We start from the raw sequence: 22,284 nt of genomic DNA, 5'->3' as shown, positions 1-22,284 counted from the left end.
AGAATTGCCAGACTTATATTCCGATTTTCTTAAGAACTGGTTCTTCTGCACTTTCAATGCCTAACTCAGGCAGGAAAACAGATTCCCCCAGCCCATGCTGAGCCAAAGATAAATGGGTTCTGTCTCCGCGTTCAAATCCAGACAGCCAACACTTGGTACATTTCTGTAATAATTTTAAATAAAATATCCTGGTTATTGTATGTTAAAACATGCCTATTAAAAAAGAGACCACGCTGAGGCTTAGTCACTCTCTGATTAGCCTCATTTTAGAGCCCATAAGCCATAAATGCTCAATTACACTCCTGTTATTGTATTTTAATTTGTTAAGAATTGGCATTAAAGAAGAAAGTTGTAGCAAGTTGATATTTTTAAAGGAGTAACTACGCAAGAAGGAATTCATTATTTACAAGCATTAACTTTGGTTTTGAAACTTGGATTTGCCTATTTGGAGTAAATGTTAATGGAAGTAAATGAAAGATGCTCAAGAACAACCTTTTTTTTTTTTAATAACCTTGACCCTTGGTCCTGTACTAACCAAAAGCCACTTCCTTCTTCCGTGTGCTTTTTGTTGGCCATCCTCGTGATGAGCTTGGTCATGAGACTTCTACATTTCTTTCAGTCCGCTTTATCCTTTAGCCTAATTTAATGATAATAACTTTCTTTCCATCCTTTGTCCTCATCCTTTCAAAACCACAACTTTTTTCATAGTAGATTATATTTGCGGCAGGGGGTGGGTGGGGGTCGTCGAAGCATCTTGCCTTTCAAGTGGAGTCTTTAGTCTGTTCCCAGCTGGACACAGCTCCCCCCTTCTCCAAACCTGTGATGACCCTCCTCCTAGATGCCCGTGGCCGACGCCGGCAGATGTCCCTCCCTGAGCTGCCCTGGGAGGTGAAATGCACAGCTGGGCAGCCCAGGGTGCATCAGCACCTCTGATCCTGGCTTCCCCGGCTGACAGCGTACGTGCCGGTGCAGGTGCTTCTCTCTGGAAGGTTTATCATTGCTGAGGAAGACCCAGCCTCGCCCCTCCCTGGAGGAGCTGGTCTGAATTTGCCCCTACTTGGTGCAGCTTCTGATCCTTTGTTTGTCTTCAGTCCCACGTTCCTCCTGATTCTAGCCTCAGCTTTTTGAGCTTTAGCGCTGCGCTAAGAATTGGCCATTTGAGGTCTGCCCTTAGGAAGTCACCCTGGACGCTACATTATCATCTCCTGGGCTGGTGCTTGGTGAACCTTCCAGGGTTCTGTAATCTCCATCACAAGGCCCGCCTTCACGTTACGGAGTTTCTCTTCCAGCCCTTCCTCCTCTGTTGAGAATTCTCCCACTCCCTTTCCTGAGTCTGGGGTGGCTCCCATGCGGCCACAAGTCCAACTGCTTGGGTTTCAGGTGAGGTCTGACACTCAGAGCTGGCCCTCCCTCCTACAGATGCTGGAGAGAGGACAGTTCTCTCTGTCCCATACGGTCCCAGCCACCCATATGTGGGTTCTTCCCCCTGGGTTGGAATCTAGTACTTTGAGTTCTTTTTTGTGCCATAACTTCTATCAGCAAACTTCCTACTTGTGGATAAACCAGTGACTGCTTCTCAACCCCTTCACCTTATGGAATATGGACATTGTCTTGCAATTAAAAGAAGCCACTAGAGTCCTTCTCTTGGCTTCCCTAGCACCTTCTGGGCCCTCTGAAGCTTCTGCCATACACCTGGACTGACTTTCCTCGTCCTGCAGGCTGAGGCCTCTGACCCGTGCACTTTGCTGCTAGACCTTCATCTAGTTCTCTCTCTGTATCTGTTGACTCTGTTGATTGGCAATTACAAGGAAACAGCTCGCTTCTCCAAACTCCCTGGGTCCCTTGCAGCCTCACACCAGATTGTTTGGCAGTTCTTCTAAAATTAGATTGAGGTGAACTTTATTGTTTATAATCAATACAAATTTATTGGTTTTTTCCCTTTATATCCTAAAAGGAATCCACCAAGGTTCTGCCAAGGAAGGAATCTGTTTATTTCATTTCCTGGTTAGTCTTAAAACACTTGAAATATTATTTACCCAAGAGTGATTTAGATAGACTATATCCTTTCTTCATGTGTGATGTTGGCTTAATGATATGTCTGCAGAGACAGGGGGATTCATTGCCCCCCAAAAATGTATGAAAGGGTCAATAACTCCTCTAATTTGTCAAGAGGCCCCTCACTCTGGCTCTCAGTTGTCTTCTCTTTCCCCACCCAACAGCCGATTCTTAAGGATTGTTTTCCTCCATATTGAATTAGGTGACGGCACAAAGCATTCCCGGTGTACCTAGACTTCCCTTTAGTTCCATGATAACTGCTAGTCATTCACCTCCAAAGTGTAGACAAAAGCAAGATACTTTTTCTGAGTACAGTGAATCACTTGGAGAAACATAAGGCTTGAGTACAAATAACGTGCTTTCTTTTTTAGCATCCCGCTCTTGTGACCTCCATGTTTTTTCAGCACCGTACCACCGACCCCCTCAGACATCTTCCTGAACAAAATGCTTGACCTCTTCCTTAGAGTTTTCACCTGAGTTCCCACCAGACAACTTCAGTCTTACCTAGATGTCTAATGATATTGCCCTCGGAGACAAAAAGGCTGTTACAAAATAGCTCCTACCCCATGGAATTTTCCCCAAAGCTGACAGGAGGAGCCCAGGTTCCTAATGTACCATCTGATATGCAGCAGCTCACAAACTAGGATTTCAGGTCTGTACTGCTGTCTCCTCCTCCTGGACAGAAGGCATCGGCTGTGTGTCCTGTATTCCCAGGGCCTGGGTGCGTTCAGGACACAGGCAGAGCTGATTTCAGTGTAATGATGATGCCGTCAGCACAAGACAGGTCAAAGCCTTATGTTTAAGCGCTTGCCCCCGTGGAAGGGTCATAGGATTACAACTCAGGAGGTCTGATAGAACCTCTTGTCCTAGATTGTAAAAGGTCTTTCTTTTAATCTCTCTTGGATGTTTAACATTTTGAACAGGATTACATGCAGAATGTTCATGGCAAAGAGATTGATCTTCTGAGAACCACTGTGAAAGTCCCAGGGAAGAGGCCCCCCCGAGCCACATCAGCCTGCGCGCCCATCTCCAGCCCGAAAACCAACGGTCTGTCCAAGGACATGAGCAGCTTGCACATCTCACCAAATTCAGGTAAGCTGACAGCTGACACGCTGAAGAAATCCAGCACGATGGCAGCAACGGGTGGTCCTGGCTGGAGGACAGGGCTGAGGGTTTTGGAGTAAGTGGAGATTTTGACCATTAAGGTTGTAGACCAAGGTTTACAAGTCTCATCTCTTCTGTGGATGATTGTTTCCGCTACACCCTTGGGTTCCTGGACTGCCAACAAGCAAACTGTGGCACTTTGAGTCACAGCTGCACAAACCATTAGGCTTTCCCAGAGCTGGGCGGTTGAAAGTCACGTTTTACACATGATGGAGGTTTAAGGGCCTTCTAAAAAAAACATGAACTCATTGTTAAGGTGTCAAGGATTAGTATTAACTAATTTGTAGTGATTGTGTTTAGAAAAATGTAAAAGCCATTTGGAGCAAGATTTAAAGGAAACCCCTGGACCTGTATAAAGTTCACATTCTCTCAGTTTTCTCTTGTAACTGTTATGTGATTCTTTCACACAATTTTGCTTTTCTTTATTCTCTTTTAAGGGAGAATTTGTTTTTTGTTCAGGATCAGAGAAAGTTAGTGTTTTCTCAGAATAGATGTGTTGAGAAATTCCTGGCTTCGGTGTGCAATGCAAACCATTCAGAGTGTCGTGGTTTGTTTTCGTTTAAGAGTCGTGGCAAACTGTGCTGTGGCTTTTACCTTCCCGTGGTCGATTATCAGAGAAGAGGTGATAAGAACCACTTTAAGTCTTCCACCAACAAACTCAGACTCCTCCAACATATGAAATCCCTTCACAGATTTCAGTTGTTTCCTTTCCGGTCTCCAACCTACATCTGATCGTCTCAAAATAGATTTCTGTTCTGCAGTCATTCCTAGCATATGTCTCTGCTTCTTAAAGATGCTCTGCCTTTTTTCCTTTCTGAAATGTTAAATGTTTTTAAAGAGGAATGATGCTGACCCCACAGTGCCATGGCGTGAATGACATTGTTTGGCAAAAGGAGGGTAAGAAAAAGGGGACAGAATTTGGGGTCCAGCAGCCTGGGTTCTACTGCCCGGTGCTGCATGGTGTTGAGCAGGTAACTGAACCATGTTTTACGTTGGGCTGATCTTGCCTGGCCCTGCCCCCATCACAGAGGTGTGACGGCAGGTGCTGTGGAAACTCATGAAGCACAATACAAACATCAGCTGTTGTGACTAATCAAAATAAAACTGGCCTTTTCTGATAACAGAGACATTAGTTCATTCTAGAAAGGTGATACGGTTACTTTATGTGGCTCATGACCTGCTGACCTTCCTTCCAAGTGATACATGAGTTTTCCTTTTCTAGATGGTGTGCTAACTCCATGGGATGGGAAGAGAGAAAAGTGCTCAAGAAAAAAATATTTTTCTATACTGCATAAAAAGCTAATGTCTTCATTAATGTATTTATTTGTTCAAAAAGTACTTGCTGAGCACCTGTTCTGTGCCAGGAATTGTGCGTTCTGTGGATCCAGAATCTCTGACCTCCAGAACTTCTATGCGAGGCAGTCACCCTATAACCAACCCTCCACTTCCCCTTCTAACCATTGTGACACATCTATCCATTTATTTGTTCAAGTCAGCAAGCATGTATGACGTTTCTAATGTGTGCCGGTCACTGTCCTGAGCTCTGGGGGTACAGAAAAATGAGGCATAATCCCTACCCTCTGGAATCTCACCCTCTGGGAGGTGGGAAAGATGAGCAGAAGAGCCAGCGCACTGCAGCAGCTCAGAGGTGTGAAGGCCCAGGGGTGATGAGGTGGGGCAAGGCTTCAGGGCTTCAGGGATGCCTGTGTGGGGTGTGAAGAAAGGATGGGAACTTGCCAGGCACATAAGATGAGGGAAGAGTCCTGATGATTGGAAGAAGTGTCGGCTATGTAAGATTTGGAGTTTGAAATGTCATCTTGAGATTTGTGTTCTTTGGGGCTTAACTGCCACTTACTGTCCTAAGGGAAAATGTAATGTTTGTTAACAAATAGAAAATACAAAATGCCATATGAACTTTATCATATCCCCAGAGGAGGTTATGTCATGGGCCTCGGCTAGGGATTGAGTTTTCAATGCCCGGTTGCTTTCTCTTTAAGATTCTTGCTGTTGGGTGAATGGGAAGATTTGGGTCACGATGGAAATCCCTTTTCCATGGTCACACCCATGGTCGGTTTATTACAGCACATCCTTTCAACCCTAAGCTAGGTAAATCCCCATTCAAGGAGCCTGGTAGATGTTTCATCTTCTTTGGATCACAAGTAGGGACTTGGAAGTGGGAATACGATGTCCGCAGGAGCACAGCACCACCTGGGGGGAAGAAAGTCCCTCATGGTCACAGCAGTGCTCAGGGATGTGGTGCCCTCAGCTAAGCCTGTGGGCAACGTCCTTGGCTGGTATCACCCAGAGCTCTACCCTGTTGTTCATAGAACTCTCTCACATGAAGAATTCCAACCCAGCAAATTTAATTTGAAGTAACTGGATGCTACTTTTAAGTGATGGACTTTTAGCTAAAGATAGGTATTAGTTATTTTAGAGCTAACTTGCTGAAGAACTTAACACACTACTTAACCTCATCTTTTCATTCTCAACTCATTTGAATTCTGCCATTTTGTTTTAGACCTCTGGATTAACTGGGCGTCTTTTGTTTCTTGTTAGCTTTTTTCTTTTTTATTCGTTTTCTGTCTCCACGTTCGAATTAGATCAATGTTATGTGCCTTCCCTTCTAGTCATTTTTTCATTCACATAGACCTGATACACACTTGTACTGAAATCTTTGTGTGTAACTTATTAATGTCTTAGCATAAAAGTCCATAGGCAAAGTGACTCAGCCAATGGATATAAACACTTACAAAATTCTCCATACATATTTCCAAATTCATTTCTAGAAAGGTTTTATATAAAAATACCCTTCCGTCCATAAAGTGAGTGCTCATTTCACCTCTACACATTTTTAGAACCTATACTAGTGTTATAAGCAATAAAAATATCTCGTGTTTGGTTTATTTGGATTTCTTCAGTTAGTAGTGAGGTTGAACAGCTCGTGTATTTATGGGTTTTGTGTATTTCTTGTGTTGTAATTGTGTAGATGTATCCTTTGTCCATTGTTGCACTAGGTGCTTGTCTTTTGCTTATCGACATGTAAGAACTCTTTGTATATTAAGGATGACAACACTTTGTAATATATTTTGCAGCTATTTCTCCAGTTTGCTATTTGCTTTTTGAATTTTATAGTCTTATTTACATACAGTTTCCCCCTCTTTAGTATGTAATCAAATCATAAGACTTGTACTGCTGTAGTTTCTACTTTAGATACTTAGAAAGCCTTTAATAATTCTGAAATAAGATCATAATTCATATATATGTATTTCAGAGTTTTATAATTTTATTGTTGTTCCTTTTCCCCTTTTTTATAATTAACCTCTAATCCACCTTTAATTTGTTTGGGTCTATTATATATAATAGGAAATCTAGTTAAACTTTTTATTCAAATATATAACTAATTGTTCTTTCTCTCTTTGTTATTTCCTTTTCCTGTTGATTCTATGTGTCACCTTTCTTGCACAACTAACTCATTTAATCAAATTAGCTATGTTTCTGGGCTTGAAAATTTATTCCATTGACCTACTTTCTCCGCATTGTGTGGATTTACCACATTGTCTTAGATTCATGGCTCAATTTATATCTGGTAATGTAACATATAACATGGTTTCATATTACTCTTTTATTTTATAGTGTTTCTTGGTTATTGCCACCATTTATTTTTTCCAGTAAACTTCAGAATAACTTGAAACCTTTCTCTTCCCCCCTAAAAATAATCTCATTGTGACTCTAACTGGCATTGCTGTTAATCTATGAATTAATTGTGGAGGAACTGACATCTTAACTATATTGAGTTTATCATAGAACACAATTCTTTCCCAGTTTATTCAAACTTATTATATACCCCTCAGTAAAGTTTTAACACTTTTTTCCATTTAGATCCTGTATGTGTCTTATTAATCCATTCTATTACTTTATAATTTTTGGTGAAATGTGAAGCTGATATTTGGTGGGGCAAGGGGTTGTCTATTCTATCATCTAATTGGTAAGAAATAAGAAAGATCCTAATTTTTGTATTTTTTATATCCAGCCATCTTACTGAACTCTTCCTTAGTTGGAATAATTATCCAGATGTTTCTCTTAGTTTTCTAGTGTGCAGTCATAATGCATTCCATGTTTCAAACATTATGATGCCTAACTGTATGTCAATGTTGACTTTTAGTTTCTCCCAACCAGTTTAATGATTTGGATACCTTATTGCTTTGCCTCCTGTACCATTCACTTACCATCATTATTGAGTCTGCTGCATGCCCTGATGATGCTCTGGAGATTCAGGGGGCCCTCCCTCCAAGGGCTTACACTCCAATGAGGGGTGGAAGAATCAGAAGATAAACACACAAGCAAGCCCACTGAAGCTGGTGATAATTGCTAAAGGGTCTAAAAGGGGCAGTTGGATAGAAAATTACTTGCAGGAGATGGTGGTCTTATGTTATTCCTAGTATCGGGGGTGGTTTCCCAGTATCGGAATGCTGACTACCTTTCAAACATTAAACTGCTAGAAATGTGATGATCCTAATACCGAGTTTCGCCAGGAACTTGGGGAAGAGGAGGAAAAACACATTGTCGTGCCTGATACTGCATACCTGCATACTGATAACCCAGCCTGGGTCTCATTTTGTGGCTCACGAGTTAGCCAGAGCAGAAGAGCTGCAGTGAAGATGGGGTGGCTACCAGCTCCATTGGGCGCCTGTGGGACGCAGGCACTGCAGGCTGAGGGACACGTTCAGGAAGAGTTGACCAGTGGCATCCCCACCACCAACCCCACTGGAAAAGTAAGCAGCGTGCCTGGGGAGGATACCCTGATGTGGATGCTCATGCTTGCAAGAGAAGGAAGCAGGTTGGAAAACTCAGACCTCTGCCTAGTCTCGGGGAAACATAAATGAATGGCAAGGAAGGGCAGCTCTGACCATGAGGGACATGTCATGGAGGTGTGCCAGCCCGCGCATGAGCTTGTATTGTTGGTCAGAGACGAGCCCACCAGTCAGCACGTGCCACGCACGTGCCACACACGTGCCCCAGGGCTGCATAGTCTGTTCAGCCCTGCTCTTATTCATAAACATGAGTGGACAACCAAGACGTTTGTGGAAACCAACAGTCAAAATACGAAAGACCAACATAAGCAAAAGGACAACTGATCTTGAAAGAAAGAGAGTGATAATTTGGGGAAAGAGAACTTAAGAGGAAATTACAACTAGTATCATCAGGAAGATTTAAGAGGTTGGTTATTGTATTCCAAAATGAAACAAACAAACAAAAGATGACATGAAAAACCTGGGGAGAAAGAGTTCTTGGAAATTAAGGAGAAAGTTTGCAAAACTAAAAATTTCAGTAGATGGATTACATACTATAAAGAACTTGGCTTAAAGATACTGTTGGCGGGCTTCCCTGGTGGCGCAGTGGTTGAGAGTCCGCCTGCCGATGCAGGGGACACGGGTTCGTGCCCCGATCCCGGAAGATCCCACATGCCGCGGAGCGGCTGGGCCCGCGAGCCATGGCCGCGGAGCCTGTGTGTCCGGAGCCTGTGCTCCGCAACGGGAGAGGCCACAGCAGTGAGAGGCCCGCGTACAGCAAAAAAAAAAAAAAAAAAAAAAAAAAAAAAAAAAAAAAAAAAAAAAAAAAAAGATACTGTTGGCAATATAACAGAAGAAAATATGCTAGAGGTGACAAAGGAAATGCCAGTGTCTTCCCATCTGAAGAGTCAAGTATCAAACTGGATGGGAGAGGAAGCTCTGTAAACATGGACAAATCCCCAAAAGCATCCAAGATAAGGAAAGACTGAGGTTACCTATCAAGGAAGAAAACTCTGATAGTCCTTGACCTTCTCAGGAGTAATACCTTGTATCTGTTACAAGAACAAATAATTTTGAATCTACAAGCTTATGTAGAGCCAAACTATTATCAATCAAGTGTGAAGATATTTTTAGATCACTTGCAGGGATATAGAACATTTCCCTCGCAATGGATTTCTGAAAAAATTACTTAAGCATCTACTTCAGGAAGAAGAAGGAGAAGGAGGAGAAGAATCCAGAAGGTATTTCCTTATTCAGACCTGGTTAAATTCCACTTTCCCCATCACATCTTCCCCCTCCTCCAAGGTCACTTGCTGAAGATGCCCAGGGCAGTATCTGCCATTTGCATTCTTTCAGCATGGAACCTACATTGCCATTCTAATGGGAACCCGTCGGAAACCACATTTTAGAGTCTGCCCAACTGTCATTTCAGGGATGCTTCCAGAGAAGGGGGTCAAATGTCCAAAAATATTTTCTGACACAAGTTTTTGGCTGGGTTGGTAGAATAACATTCATATATGACAGAATATAGGATTGGTTCAGCTCTGACAGGTATTTTGACATTTCAGTAGAAAGCAGGAAAACATAATGGCCAACAGTAGGGGCTTTGGAGTCAGAAACACCAAACTGAATCCCATCTTCCCCATCTTAGGACCTAAACCCCAGCTTCCTCATCTTGAAAATGGGAAAACAGTGCCTACCCCCATCCTTGAAAGGATAACACACTGCATGCCTCCCCAAAGCCTGACCCGGGGTGACTCTTCAGAACTGTATCAGGAATGCATCATAATAGTTGCGCTCGTCACTAGCGAAGAAAAGAAAGGAAGAGGGTTGAGAAATGATGTTTTTGAATTAATTTTGGTAAATGCCGTGAAGTGTTTATTTAGCCTTTGAGTAGACATAGTGGGTCAGAATCAATTAAACCCATGCCCCGCAACCCACAGCTCCCCCCGTGACGGCAGTGAGCTGGGCAGCCAGAGAAACGCCCTTCAGGACTTCCCTGGGTCTCCGTGGGGGGCTCTGCTCCGGGTCTGTGTGTCCATCCTCTCTTTATTCCTGTGTTCGCCCTAACTCCTGGTTGCGACGTTTGCTTCCTAGATGACAGCTATCTTCTCATCCCTAACGTGTGTCTTTGTTGGGTATTTGCAGCTGTGGGTGTGTTTTTATCCTATAACCAGATGGATGCTGAGACCTGTGAGACGGGGAGACCTTTCTGCGTCGTCCTCCACCTCCCCCCACTCAGGCCCCCAGCGGTTTCAAAATATGAAAGCCGTCTGGAGGGTTGAGGCTGATTTTCCAGGGGTGGGGGCAGGGATCACAATGTGTTTTGAGTATTGAACCGCTGCGGACATCGAAAGTCTCAGCCATGCTGTGTCCCTCCACACTTCAGTAATCAGGGCATCCAGCAAACCCATAAAAACCCCAACTAATAGCATGAATATTCAGTGACCTAGAATAGTAATTAGTGTCATGAATATTAATGTGATCGGACTTGCTTTTTCCTCTCCTCTTTCTCTCCCATCCTCTTTCTCCCTCTCTCCCTCTCTCTTTTTTTTTTTTCCACTTAGCCGGCTCTAAAGATGGGTCATAATGAGAGCATTTAAGAGGGAGCGCGCTCTCCGCCGTGACAGGGACTGGGGTAATAAGGAGAGCTTGATTAACGCGGAACACTTGGGGGAGAGATGAGAGGCTTCACGTGGGCCTGGTCGGGGGAGGCAATGAGACCCCGGCAGCTCTGTTGCTGCTCCCGGAGATTAATGAGGCCTAAGAGTGCATTAGGAACAGTGACAAAGGTTTGATCTAATGGGCTCAGTCATTTTTCCTTTGAGTGACAGACGCACAGAAGTAATTGGCTGTGCAGAATGGCAGCTCATTGGCGGTACTTAAGGATACATTATCCCCGTTGTGTGGCCCGCAGAGGCTGTTTATCAAAACTGCTCACACTGCAGACGCTGAGTCGCTAAGCTGCTGCTACAGCGGTAATAGCTATTTAAAAAAATAATAATAATAACGCAACATGCAGCATCAAAACTAGATCCGTGGTTGTCTTGTAGAAACAAAGTTTTTCTTTGTTTAGTTTCAAATGGTCTAGAAGACATCTTCATAACCCTGGAGTCTGTAGAACCTGTTCTGTGCACCAGATGAGTAGTCTCCTCCTGGTGGGTCGAGCTGCAGGCTCATTAGGACATCAGAGCCCTTGGTCACCCGATTATTTCCCACATTTTGGATTCTGTTTACAGCATGAATCCGCCGGTACATAAATTGGATGCTTTGGCCAAACACCCTTCTAGCAGCTTTGGTGGAGCACTTGCAGATGGTCGCCTTCTTGGTTGAGAATCAATTTGCTGGAGAATACTCCCCAAAACCAGTATCACGTGATGATGTCTGCTTCCATAAACCAGGCTTTATTGGAGTAGGTTTTGATGGCTAATTAATAATTCATTATTTTTAGGTTAAAAACGTTTTGTGGGGTTTCTCTAAGACTAAAATTTGAAGAAGTTGGTGACATCTGAAATGAAATGGTTCTAAAGTTATTATTTGATTCTTTATAAGTTTTGTCATCTGCTTTTAGGAGAAATGCCTTCTTACTGTTAGTTTTTTCTGTGTTTAGATGTTTCTCCCACTGAGATTTAGGCAAATGTGTGCTACATTGTTTCCATCATTAAATTGTAAACTCTTTGAGGCGTAGATCATTATTTCTCTTCCTTTGTTATCCTCTCCTAGCTTCGTGACCTAGCAATTATTTTTGCATTAAGTAAATATTCCTGAGTATCGCCCATCATGTGAGATGTAAGTGATAAATATTGAGAGTAAGTATTGTTTGCTTTCAGATAACAGTTCCTCCATTTCAACATTCCGTGGTCAAGATCATTGGGGTACAGTTCACATATAAATCAAAGCCATACCTTCCAGTTTAAGGAAACTGTCTTCAATCATTTGAACTCTAAATGGAGTGTTCTTTTCTGTAAGAACTGACAAAAGCAAGTTAATCCTTGATGGTTTCCGTTAAAAACATAGAAAGATGATGGAGATACTGAGCCATACATCTCTATGGGAACAGATATCCCGATAAGTAAATAAAAGTTGCTTTAGAAACTCTTCCCCCATCTCAAAAATGTGTGTGTTCAGTGAAGGATAGCGTTTCAGCTGTTGACATGATGCTTTCAAGATTGGGAAAACGGTCAGCATTGGGAAAGCTCTAGGAAAGAGGGCAGCTTTCACTGACCCAAAGGCCTTCAACAAGGTAGGTGGCCGGGGCCTCGGCTGGGACCAGGGCCTTGGGTTAGAGCCTTTCTGTGCTAGAGTCAAGTCTGTGGTTGGCCCACTTGCTCCATAATCATTCCCACATTGGCAGAGGAGAACTTTTCCAAGTCGTCATGATGTTTTACCAGCTCCAAACCTTGTGGCCTGGCATTTGGAGAAACCACGCATACAGAGACTGCGCTTCTCCCTCTGGAATATTCCAAGTGAGTGGTTAAACCCCAGAACATCCTGGCCCACAAACAAGCACTCCCCTTCACGTCATTAAGAGTTGCAAGCATGGAGTTCCTCAGTGCCCTCACCCCCTACAGGCTCTCTCTGTTCAGTCCTAAGAGATGGTTCTATGAAGCCGGGATGGGGGAGGAAGAAGTCCAAGTGAGCACTTCTGGGGGTGGGGCTGTGTGGCCTCCTCCCTGAAAGGGCTTATAAAATTCCGTGAGAGCCAGGGGAGACCTCCCTCAAGGCGGTGCTGTCAAGTCGCACTGAAGTTTGTGCGAAACACACCTACTGGAGGTATCAGATGGAGGAGAAAGAATAGTTTAAAGACAGGACTATTATGCATGGCAAAGGAGGAAACTGAACTTTTTTTTTTTTTTTTTTTTTTTTGCGGTACGCGGGCCTCTCACTGTTGTGGCCTCTCCCGCTGCGGAGCACAGGCTCCGGATGCGCAGGCTCAGTGGCCATGGCTCACAGGCCCAGCCGCTCCGCGGCATGTGGGATCTTCCCGGACCAGGGCACGAACCTGCGTCTGGCAGACTCTCAACCACTGCGCCACCAGGGAAGCCCTGAACTATTGAATTAAGTTGTTGGGGGCATAGAACCAAATAAGAAACTAGGAGAGAAGATGATATGAGCATCTTGGACTTTCTGTTTTAGAAAACATTATTACTTGAGTGCTATATTCATATTTTATCGCTTAAAAAAATCCTTAGTTTTAGCCTCCTTTTGTGTAATGTCACCATACCTCATTATAACTGTATTGCATATAAATTTGTTCATGTTACCCGTACCAAGAAATGGCTTGTAGGTAAGTAAGCATTGTGTAAGCATCATGTGCATAAGCATAAGTAAGCATTATGGTGACACTCTCCATAGACAGCTTTAGAATCCGTAGTAGCAAGTGTTCCTCAGGCAGATAGATATAAATGGGCAGGATGAGAAGTGCAGGTGTCGTTTTGCAGTGATGAATGCTGGGCCACCCAACTGGAAAAAGCAGATTTTGTCATTGCAATAAATATTTGAACTCTTTCCAAATATCAGAACTTACCTTCTGATTGTGCTTAATATTTTCTTCTTAATTTATACCAAACACCAAATTCTATCCATCCCCAAGGTGGAGCAGCATCCCAGAGATGGGATGTAAGCAGGACCATGGATACTGTAACTCACCTGTCCTTGCCCGTCAGGTAATCTCATTCATCCATTGCTTGCCTTATGTCCCAAGCACATGATTTCTTTCCTTTCTGTCTTTCCTTTTATGAACTCTACTTCTGATGACTTTGGCATTACCTTTGGAATTTGGGGAGACTAAAAGTGGGAAGACTGTCGCCAAGTTGTCCCAATGCTAAATGCTGTACTGGTCCATATACAGGAGTAGGTGTTCAAGAAACACCATCGGTGAATGAGTGTTTGGGCTCATGTGAAGTGATGAATGGCTAGGACACCAAAACACAGATAGGAGGCAAACAGTCCGAGCAGTTTACACACGAAGAGACACCGCCACGAGAGACACAGGAGTAAAATATCCAGACTTCTTAGATCTTAAAGTCAAACAAAATTAGCAGTATCACCATTTTTGCTAAAAAATTAAACTGTAGAGAAAAGGACAACTCACTGTTGGCAAAATTAATGACATCGACTGTCTTCAGAGGCTTTGCAGTATACGAAGTGCTTTATGTAATTTGGTCCTTGTATTAACCACAGGGGGCATATTATGATCATCATCATTATTATCTCCATTTTATCATCATTGTTACTGTTCTATCCATTTTACAAATTCTGAACTGACTTGTTTTCAGGATGCCCAGGTTCCATCTTCTTTTAGCCCACGGGTCATTAAGAAAATTAATTAATAACATATATGACGAGTCAGAAAGATGTTAATGCTGTTTAACCCAATAATAACTCTTCTGGGATGTCAGCCTAAGGAAAAGTCTAAAAGTAGAAGATGTCCTTTGCAGTATTGTTTATAATGATGAGAAATTGCAAGCAATCAAAACTATCCAGATGTAGGAAAATGGCAGTGTAAGTTATCTACATTAAATCTGTAAGATGTTATATGTCTGAAATTATTATTATTTTTTTTTATTATTTATTTATTTTTGTGGTATGCGGGCCTCTCACTGTTGTGGCCTCTCCTGTTGCGGAACACAGGCTCCAGACGCACGGGCTCAGCGGCCATGGCTCACGGGCCCAGCCGCTCTGCGGCATGTGGGATCTTCCCAGACCGGGGCACGAACCCGTGTCCCCTGCATCGGCAGGCGGACTCTCAACCACTGCACCACCAGGGAAGCCCTGTCTGAAATTATTTGAAGGTTTTGGAACAACATGGGGAAATGGCTGGGAAGTCATAATACAGAAGTGTTATAGAATAATACATCTTTTCTATTGTTATAATTAAGAAAAATATATGTATATGTTCAATAATGAGTTGATCTATTAGATGGGATTTTGGTAGACTTCTATTTTACATTATTTGTGTATCTGCACAACCTTGCAAAATAAGTTTCAGTAATTTATAGAACAAAACATACTCCCATTTTTTCCCTATGACATCATCATTAGAACAGGGAGAAATCAGAATAAAATGAGCTATTTCTACAGTTTAGGAGATAACCATGAACTATCTAGTTCCAGGATTTTCAATTCTGGGCATGGCCACCGTGTTGCATTTACTGTAATTACATTTGTCATTACCACTGGGTCTGGACTCTGTACATCCTTTTTTCTCTGGTAAGCATACTGCAGAAAACATATAACCAAAAAAAAAAAATGCATAGCATTCTGAGAAACACAAGATTCCTATCTCAATAGTAGATGTGTTGAATTGCACGCTTTTACAAAACAAGTATCACATAATGTGGAGTCCTGAATGCCTGCATCTTTAAGAAAAGCTACCGAAGGTGTCCTTGGAAAAAAAAATCCTCTTAGCCTGAAATCCTGGTTGCCAAAAGGAGGGCAGATTTCCAATGCAAATACTGCGGCGAATGGGCCCTCCTCACAGGCACTTAAATCATTTGTATCTCACTTTTTATGGTAGTGTTGTGAATTATATTATTTTTGGGTTTATAATTAGAGGATGGAACAGATGGCGAAGGCCTAGTTTGAAGTGATGTGGCCATTAGAAGAGCCTCGGTCGTCCAGTCCTGATTCCAGCAGACCTGGTTTTCCCCCCCGCACTCGGGATAGGGCATGGTGTAGTTGTTGGTTTGCACGGTAGCCTTGCACTCTGAGTTTTTATAACATTTGAAGCCACATAGGAATGAAAAAGGGCCTATAAGAGCAATCGCTATTTCAGAGGGTGAGGCCTTCAAGGGGAAGAGTCAGTTCCTATCAATTCTATTTCTGTAATTATGATTTTTTTAAAAAATTACAAAGTCCCACAATGGACGTAAATGTCTCTTTCACACTCACGTGCTCATAGCATCTTCTTTGGGTTTCTCTCCTCCACTCTCAGTATACGAAAAACTTCATTATCACCATCACCAAGCATTTCTGCCCTTTTCCAGGCTGTTTCACCAATAAGTCAAATGCCAAGTATTGTTTTCCTAGTTGAAGCCTTGGTAGGGTCAAGTCTCATTATTGAAGGTAGACCAAAATCAGGATGTGCAGTGAGCAGAATTCTGTATTAAGAAAAAAAAAAAAAGATTGTTGATGAATCTCTATTTAAATGCTATGAAAAGCCTTATTTCAGGGTATGTTTTAAAAAATCAGAACAGGCTATTTTTAATGTAATAAGCCTATAGCTTAAAAGAGGAATTCTCCCTTTGATGTCATTTGGTGGATGAAAACATTCTCTTTCAATAGAAAACCAGCATCTTTTTCATGCTCGTGTGAGATCAGGCAGCTATAAATGCCATATTCACTTTGAAATGCAAATTGTTTAAAGAAAAATAGCATATGGTGGAGGTAAGTACCTTTTCAAATCAACTCTTACACTTTAGGGATGTAAGCAAAGCTAAAATTATTCTTTGGGAAGAATCTGGCGCTTTTGACACATGGAAGCTTGCACTAATCAGCTGGCCCAGTGAGCACACACATCTCCATATCAAGGCACTGGTGTGGGGCTCCATGGATTAGCATCCTAATGCACCCGCCCCTGCTCAGCAAGGCCAGCAGCCAGCTGATCAGTAGAGGGGATCTTTGAGGACACACTCTCCTGTGTTCAGAATGGGCCAGGAAGTCGACCACGTATGTCATCATAACGCAGATACTGTTTGGGAAAAAAAAATACTGAGACAATAGCAAATGGGTCCTTTTGTGCCTCGCTTCCTCTGGATGCCAGCATCCCACGCTTCGTAGGGCTGGGCCACTCTTTGGGATGTAACACCGGTGAAACTGTCTCCTTGCTCCTTGGTGACTTCTTCTCATACTTCCTGATCTGACCTCTGCATTCACAAATCATTCAAATGAGTTTTTTGGGAGTTGGGGGGTAAATTTTATTGATTAACATACACTTACAAAGTGCAAAATCCTAAGTTCTAGCTAAGTGTACGGGTGACCAGCACATAAGTCAAATCGCAGCAGGTGGCCGGCAGCCCAGGAAGCCCCCGGGCCCCATCCCATCACTGTTCACATCTTCCCCTACACACACACGGGGGTGAGCATCGTCTCATTTCCCACTCCATAGATGGGCTTTGCCTGTTGGGTTTGACCCATCGTATGGTTGTATGGGACCAGGACAAGTGGAGCCCTCGTGTTTGTCTTCTTCGGATCCACATCCTGTCTGTGGTGTCTGTCCTGTTGTGGCCCGTGTCAGAGGCCATTCATTCTTATTGGTGTGGATCTACCATGAGATACCCATGGTGGATGGATGGACGTTTCAGCCATTCTCAATAATTCTGCCATGAACATTCTTGTACATGTGTTCTGGTGGATTGTTTCTGCATGTCTGTATGATTTTTTTGTCCTTTTTTATTTTTAATTTTTTTTATTGCAGTATAGTTGCTGTACAATATTGTATAAGTTACAGGTGTACAATATAGTGAGTCACAATTCTTAAAGGTTATACTCCATTTAGGGTTACTATAAAATATTGGCTATATTCCCTGTGTTGTACAGTATATTCTTGTAGCTTATTTTATACCTAATAGTTTGTACCACTTACTCCCCTCTCCCCACTGGTGACAGCTACTTCGTTCTCTATATCTGTGTGTCTGCTTCTTTTTTTTGTTGTATTCACTAATTTGTTGTATTTTTTAGATTCCACATTGAGTGATATCATATAGCGTTTGTCTTTCTCTGTCTGACTTATTTCACCTAGCATAGTGACCTCCAAGTCCATCCATGTTGCTGCAAATGGCAAAATGTGATTCTTTTGTATGGCTGAGTAATATTCCAGTGTGTGTGTGTGTGTGTGTGTGTGTGTGTGTGTGTGTGCACCACATTTTCTTTATCCATTCATCTGTTTATGTTGGTGTGATTTTAATCCAGAGAGATGTGAAAGAAAAAAGAGGAATCTTTTAAGAGACAAAAACCGAATTGGGCTGTTCTGTGAAAGCTTTACATCAGGCTTGGGTTGTCGGGGGATAGTGGTAGGTAGTGTCCCCTCTTTCCGTATTATTATTTACAGAGATGGGCCAATTCCAAAGTCTAAAATAAATCCACAGTGTTCCATGAAGTTTCTCCTGAAGCTTCCAGCAGGCATGATATCCTGCCTCTTTGACCTTCTCACAGCTCTTGTGTTCCTTGCCCTGCATTTTGGCCACTCGTGGGCTTGTCAGACCTTCTTCTGGACCAGACGGTGGCTTGTCCAGGCACTGTCTTCCTCATCGTGCCTGGCACAGCAGGGGTTCCATGCAGTGAGACAAGGAAATGTAGTAGGTCGGTGTTAGAACTGGTGGCCAGGACTGTGCAGGGTCCGATTTGACCCTCCCTGCAAGTTCAGCCAGCCTGCCTGTTTCCTGGATGGTGAGACCCCTGGGTTAGGACAAATGACAGCTTGTTACTCACAGCAGTAGCAGTGGCCAGAGTCTCAGCAGTGTCATGCACCAGTTCCCTCGGGGCCAGGTGACACCAGCATACACAGTGCATCCCATTACAGGAGAGGAACCCCGAGCTGAGGAAACCCCAGTCTTGTATAATGGGGTACAGGCACGCCTGCCCAGCCTTTGCCCTGGAACGTGACGTTATCATCCCGACAACACACAAATCTGCCCTCCTGTGGAGGAAGACGGTCTCTCCATCATCCAAGTCTGTTCACTGCACAGACATTCCTGAAAAGGTCATCAGAACAAAAAGTTGCCACCCCCCTGTGCCGTGCCATGAGGGACCCGTGGACCTGTCTCCCAGCAGGAAGGGGGTCTCCTGGGAGAACTCGGGCCCAGGGAGGGTGGAAGACGGGGATATGAGGGGAGAGAAGGGAAGGAAAGATGAAAAGTGCCCTTCCCACCCACAGGCAGGCACAGCCCTGGTGCGCATCTCGGGGAGACGAGCATCCACCCGCCTCCTGTTAAGGCCTTGTGTCTGCTCGGAGCTCAGTGATCTAGAACCAGTTGTTATACCTGCCCCCTGTGCTCCAGGGGAGGGGACGTCCCAGTCTGGCTTGTGGAATCTCTTCTCTCTAGAGAAACACAGACATGCCTGAAAGATAGCAAGTTCCAGCCCTGTTCTGAGTCCCCCCTGTTGGAGAGACCCCAGCCTCTTGTCTTGTTTTCTTGAAATTCTGCAGCAAACAGATACGGTTTAGGTGGTCAGCTGGCTGGGAGAGGAAGCAGTCTTTCTCCCCTGGGCATCACCAGGGCCCTGGTTGGGCAGGGCTCCTCTCAGACCGTGTGCCCCTGCGGTGATTAGCTAATCAACACGGCAGCCGCCCCGCCCCGAGCCAGGTGTTTCTGTGGATCGTTGTGGGCCATGTGGGCTTTAGATCCCCAGCTCTTCTCTTGATCACCGGGCCCCGAGGCCTCTGCCTCACTTCAGGCTGACCCTGACTGCCCTTAGAACAGTGTTTAGGCATCACTCGGTCGCAGGTGGTCTTCATTTTAAGACCCTTCGCTCTCAGGGAATCAGATAAGTCACAAGTGAGAACTCCAGATCCACAGCCTTAATTAATAACTTATTGGTGTGAAATGAATTGCTGTTCGATGAGAGAGGTCACCCTTGAGTACTTTGAGAGGAGAGAAAGTGATTTGAAACTTAGCACCTCCTTATATGCTTAGAGCTGTTTTCAAAAGTGGCTAACACTCCCTGAGTGCTAACACGTAGGGCAGGGACAGGTCAGTATTACTTGACCAGTTAGTTCGGTTCATTCAGGAACAGAAATGAACTTACGCACTAGCCTCTGTTGGGTGTGTGTGTGCGTGCATGCCCTTGAAAATAAGCATCAGAAATTATGACATAAAATACTATCATTAGATTTTAACTCTGTATAGTTACTAAAGATATTCATGAAACAGTTGGAGGGTAGTTGTTTGCTTTGACTGAAGGATTTACTCAAAGTTAAGTAGAAAGGCCTCAAAATATGACCACTGGCTCAAGACTGCTCATGCTTGGGACAAGATGTGTCATGAGCCACATTAAGCCAGCAAGGCTACTTTCACAGTGTCAGGACCAAGTCTGTGGACCACTGATTTGCTTCAGAGTTGGAACATGTGTCTTTATGCATTTACATTTACAGGCAAGCACCTGTTTGTGTATATATATTTAGGGCAGAAACAATATTTCTTACCCTTCATAATTTTTTTTGTTTCCTTATGTCACAATTAGTTGATGTTTTATTATTTGATTTTCAGAAACATTTTAACTGAAATTAAAGTAAATGGGCATGTATAAAAAAGAGATTTACTCTCTTGAGAGAAAATGAGGAATGTTTTCCTTCTGAAATGAGAATCGTCCTCTGTATATTTTTGGAAGATTTTGTAACTCGTGGTCACCAAAGATCGGAACTAGGCAGGCAGGTAATTGAGTGAAGTTGTGGGGGCAGGAGGGCTGGTGTGGGCCCTGGCTTCTTGCGGTGTAGATTCAGACAATTCAAGACATGCCAGACAGATTCAAGGCATGGAGTCATCCAACTGTTTCTGAGCATAAACATAGGCCCATGGCTGCCGCATCTTCTTATTTTTCAAGCAATGTGAGAAACCACAGACTTCTAGATGCACACTCCCAACTTAATTCTACTTAAAAAAGAAATCATTGCCCTCTAAGCAAAAACACATCTATGAGCTCACCCCAGACGCCAGGCCCCAAGATTATGGATCTGTTTTAAAATTTTACTTCTATAACCATGTGTCCATGTACACACATTCATTTGGCCAAAATTCAGTCATGGTGTCATGGTGTCTCTGTTTAGTCTGACAATTGGGAATTGGGTGTGGTTGGGATAAGAAGACCCTCGCCAGCTGGAGGGCCCTCAGGGTGGGCTTTCTGAATGATTCCATGCAGCTGTTTTGGGTCTTGTACGGATTCTGCAATCAGACACCAGGACCACACAGCCTTGACAGGAGTTTCTTCACCCCAGAGATCCCAGTTTGGTTCCTTGGGGGCCCCTCAGGAGCTAAACCCCAGAGTGAATCCACCAGCAGCTTAATGTGCTGAAAATTCCATTCGACAAACAGCTGGAAGTTTAAAAACCAGATGTATGATCAGCATCATCACATAGTTTTTCATTAGCTTGTACATTTGAAGGAATCTACTCTTTCCCTGGTAGACGTTTGGCCTTAAGATGAAGAACTTGTCATCCTAAGACTACCTCTTTATCCGATGTCTCTGTTTGAATGTTTCCTGCGTCCCTGACCCAGAGTTCAGATGGACTTGGCTGTCCTGAGTGCCTGTGGCTACTTATTCCCGGACTTTGGCACCAAGTAGTCAGTGCTAGATGCACTAAGATAATTCTCTCTACCTTTTGACTGGAGTATGTCAGGAGGGTCTGGGGCTGGTCGTCCTCGGAGCCACACCCCAGACAGAATGAACAAGGAAAGGGGCACTGCTGGACTCATCTGCCCAAAGACGGATGGATGGTGAATTTACTTTTGGTTTTTCAGGTGTTTTGGCCTTGTGTGCCTACAGGTGGTATGAAATGAGGTTTTGTGGACAAATCCCATCCTTGATAATGACTTGTCAGGGGTACAGATGAGCGCTGAAGGGAGGGAGGAATCATCCCCCTGACATGCTCACCAAACAGTAGGTGTCCCCGTGGGCAGGGGGGCTCAGGGGGCCCGGCTCAGAGTGGGGTCGCAGCCCACATGCAGCTTCTCGTTGTGCTTTTTCTCCTATTCTCTTTCCATCGCTTCCTTTTCCTTCCACCCACCATAAAAATATTAGCTTTTTTAAAAAATAAAGCTCTTTTTTTTATACATTAGTTTTTATCTATTTCTTTATTTATTTACTTATTTTTGGCTGCGTTGGGTCTCTGTTGCTGCACGTGGGCTTTCTCTAGTTGCGGCGAGCAGGGGCTACTCTTAGTTCCGGTACGTGTGCTTCTCATTGCGGTGGCTTCTCTTGTTGCAGAGCACGGGCTCTAGGCGCACAGGCTCAGTAGTTGTGGCACGCGGGCTCAGTAGTTGTGGCTCACGGGCTCTAGGCACACAGGCTCGGTGGTGGTGGCACACAGGCTTAGTTTCTCCGTGGCATGTGGGATCTTCCCGGACCAGGGCTTGAACCCGTGTCCCCTGCATTGGCAGGTAGATTCTTAACCCCTGCGCAACCAGGGAAGTCCCTTAACGTTAGCGTTTTTATGAATTCACGTGGTGAAAGTGGAAGGGGCCTCAGAGCCTCAGGAGGAGTTGTGAACCCCTCTTAAATGGTGGGCGTGCGGGACCAGGGTCCCCACAGGGAAGGGAAGGCAGAGGCCCACGCCCTC

The 22,284-nt window shown here is 43.9% G+C and overlaps 1 protein-coding gene across 5 annotated transcripts in view; it reads left to right on the top strand.

The window, feature by feature from the left end:
* The window catches only part of AGAP1 (ArfGAP with GTPase domain, ankyrin repeat and PH domain 1), a 574,296-nt gene that overhangs the window by 381,364 nt on the left and 170,648 nt on the right, over positions 1-22,284 (top strand). For all 5 annotated transcript variants that reach the window (XM_082631241.1, XM_082631240.1, XM_082631242.1 and 2 more), the window contains exon 11: positions 2,979-3,147. In XM_082631241.1, coding sequence (XP_082487367.1) covers positions 2,979-3,147 — 169 coding nt within the window. The remainder of the gene's footprint in view (positions 1-2,978; positions 3,148-22,284) is intronic.

This window comes from Mesoplodon mirus (genome assembly GCF_964341445.2).
Source record: "Mesoplodon mirus genome assembly, chromosome: 8".
Classification (NCBI taxonomy): domain Eukaryota; kingdom Metazoa; phylum Chordata; class Mammalia; order Artiodactyla; family Ziphiidae; genus Mesoplodon; species Mesoplodon mirus.
The sequence above is the reverse complement of the archived record's forward strand: the minus strand, read 5'-3'. Positions and strand labels throughout refer to the sequence as shown.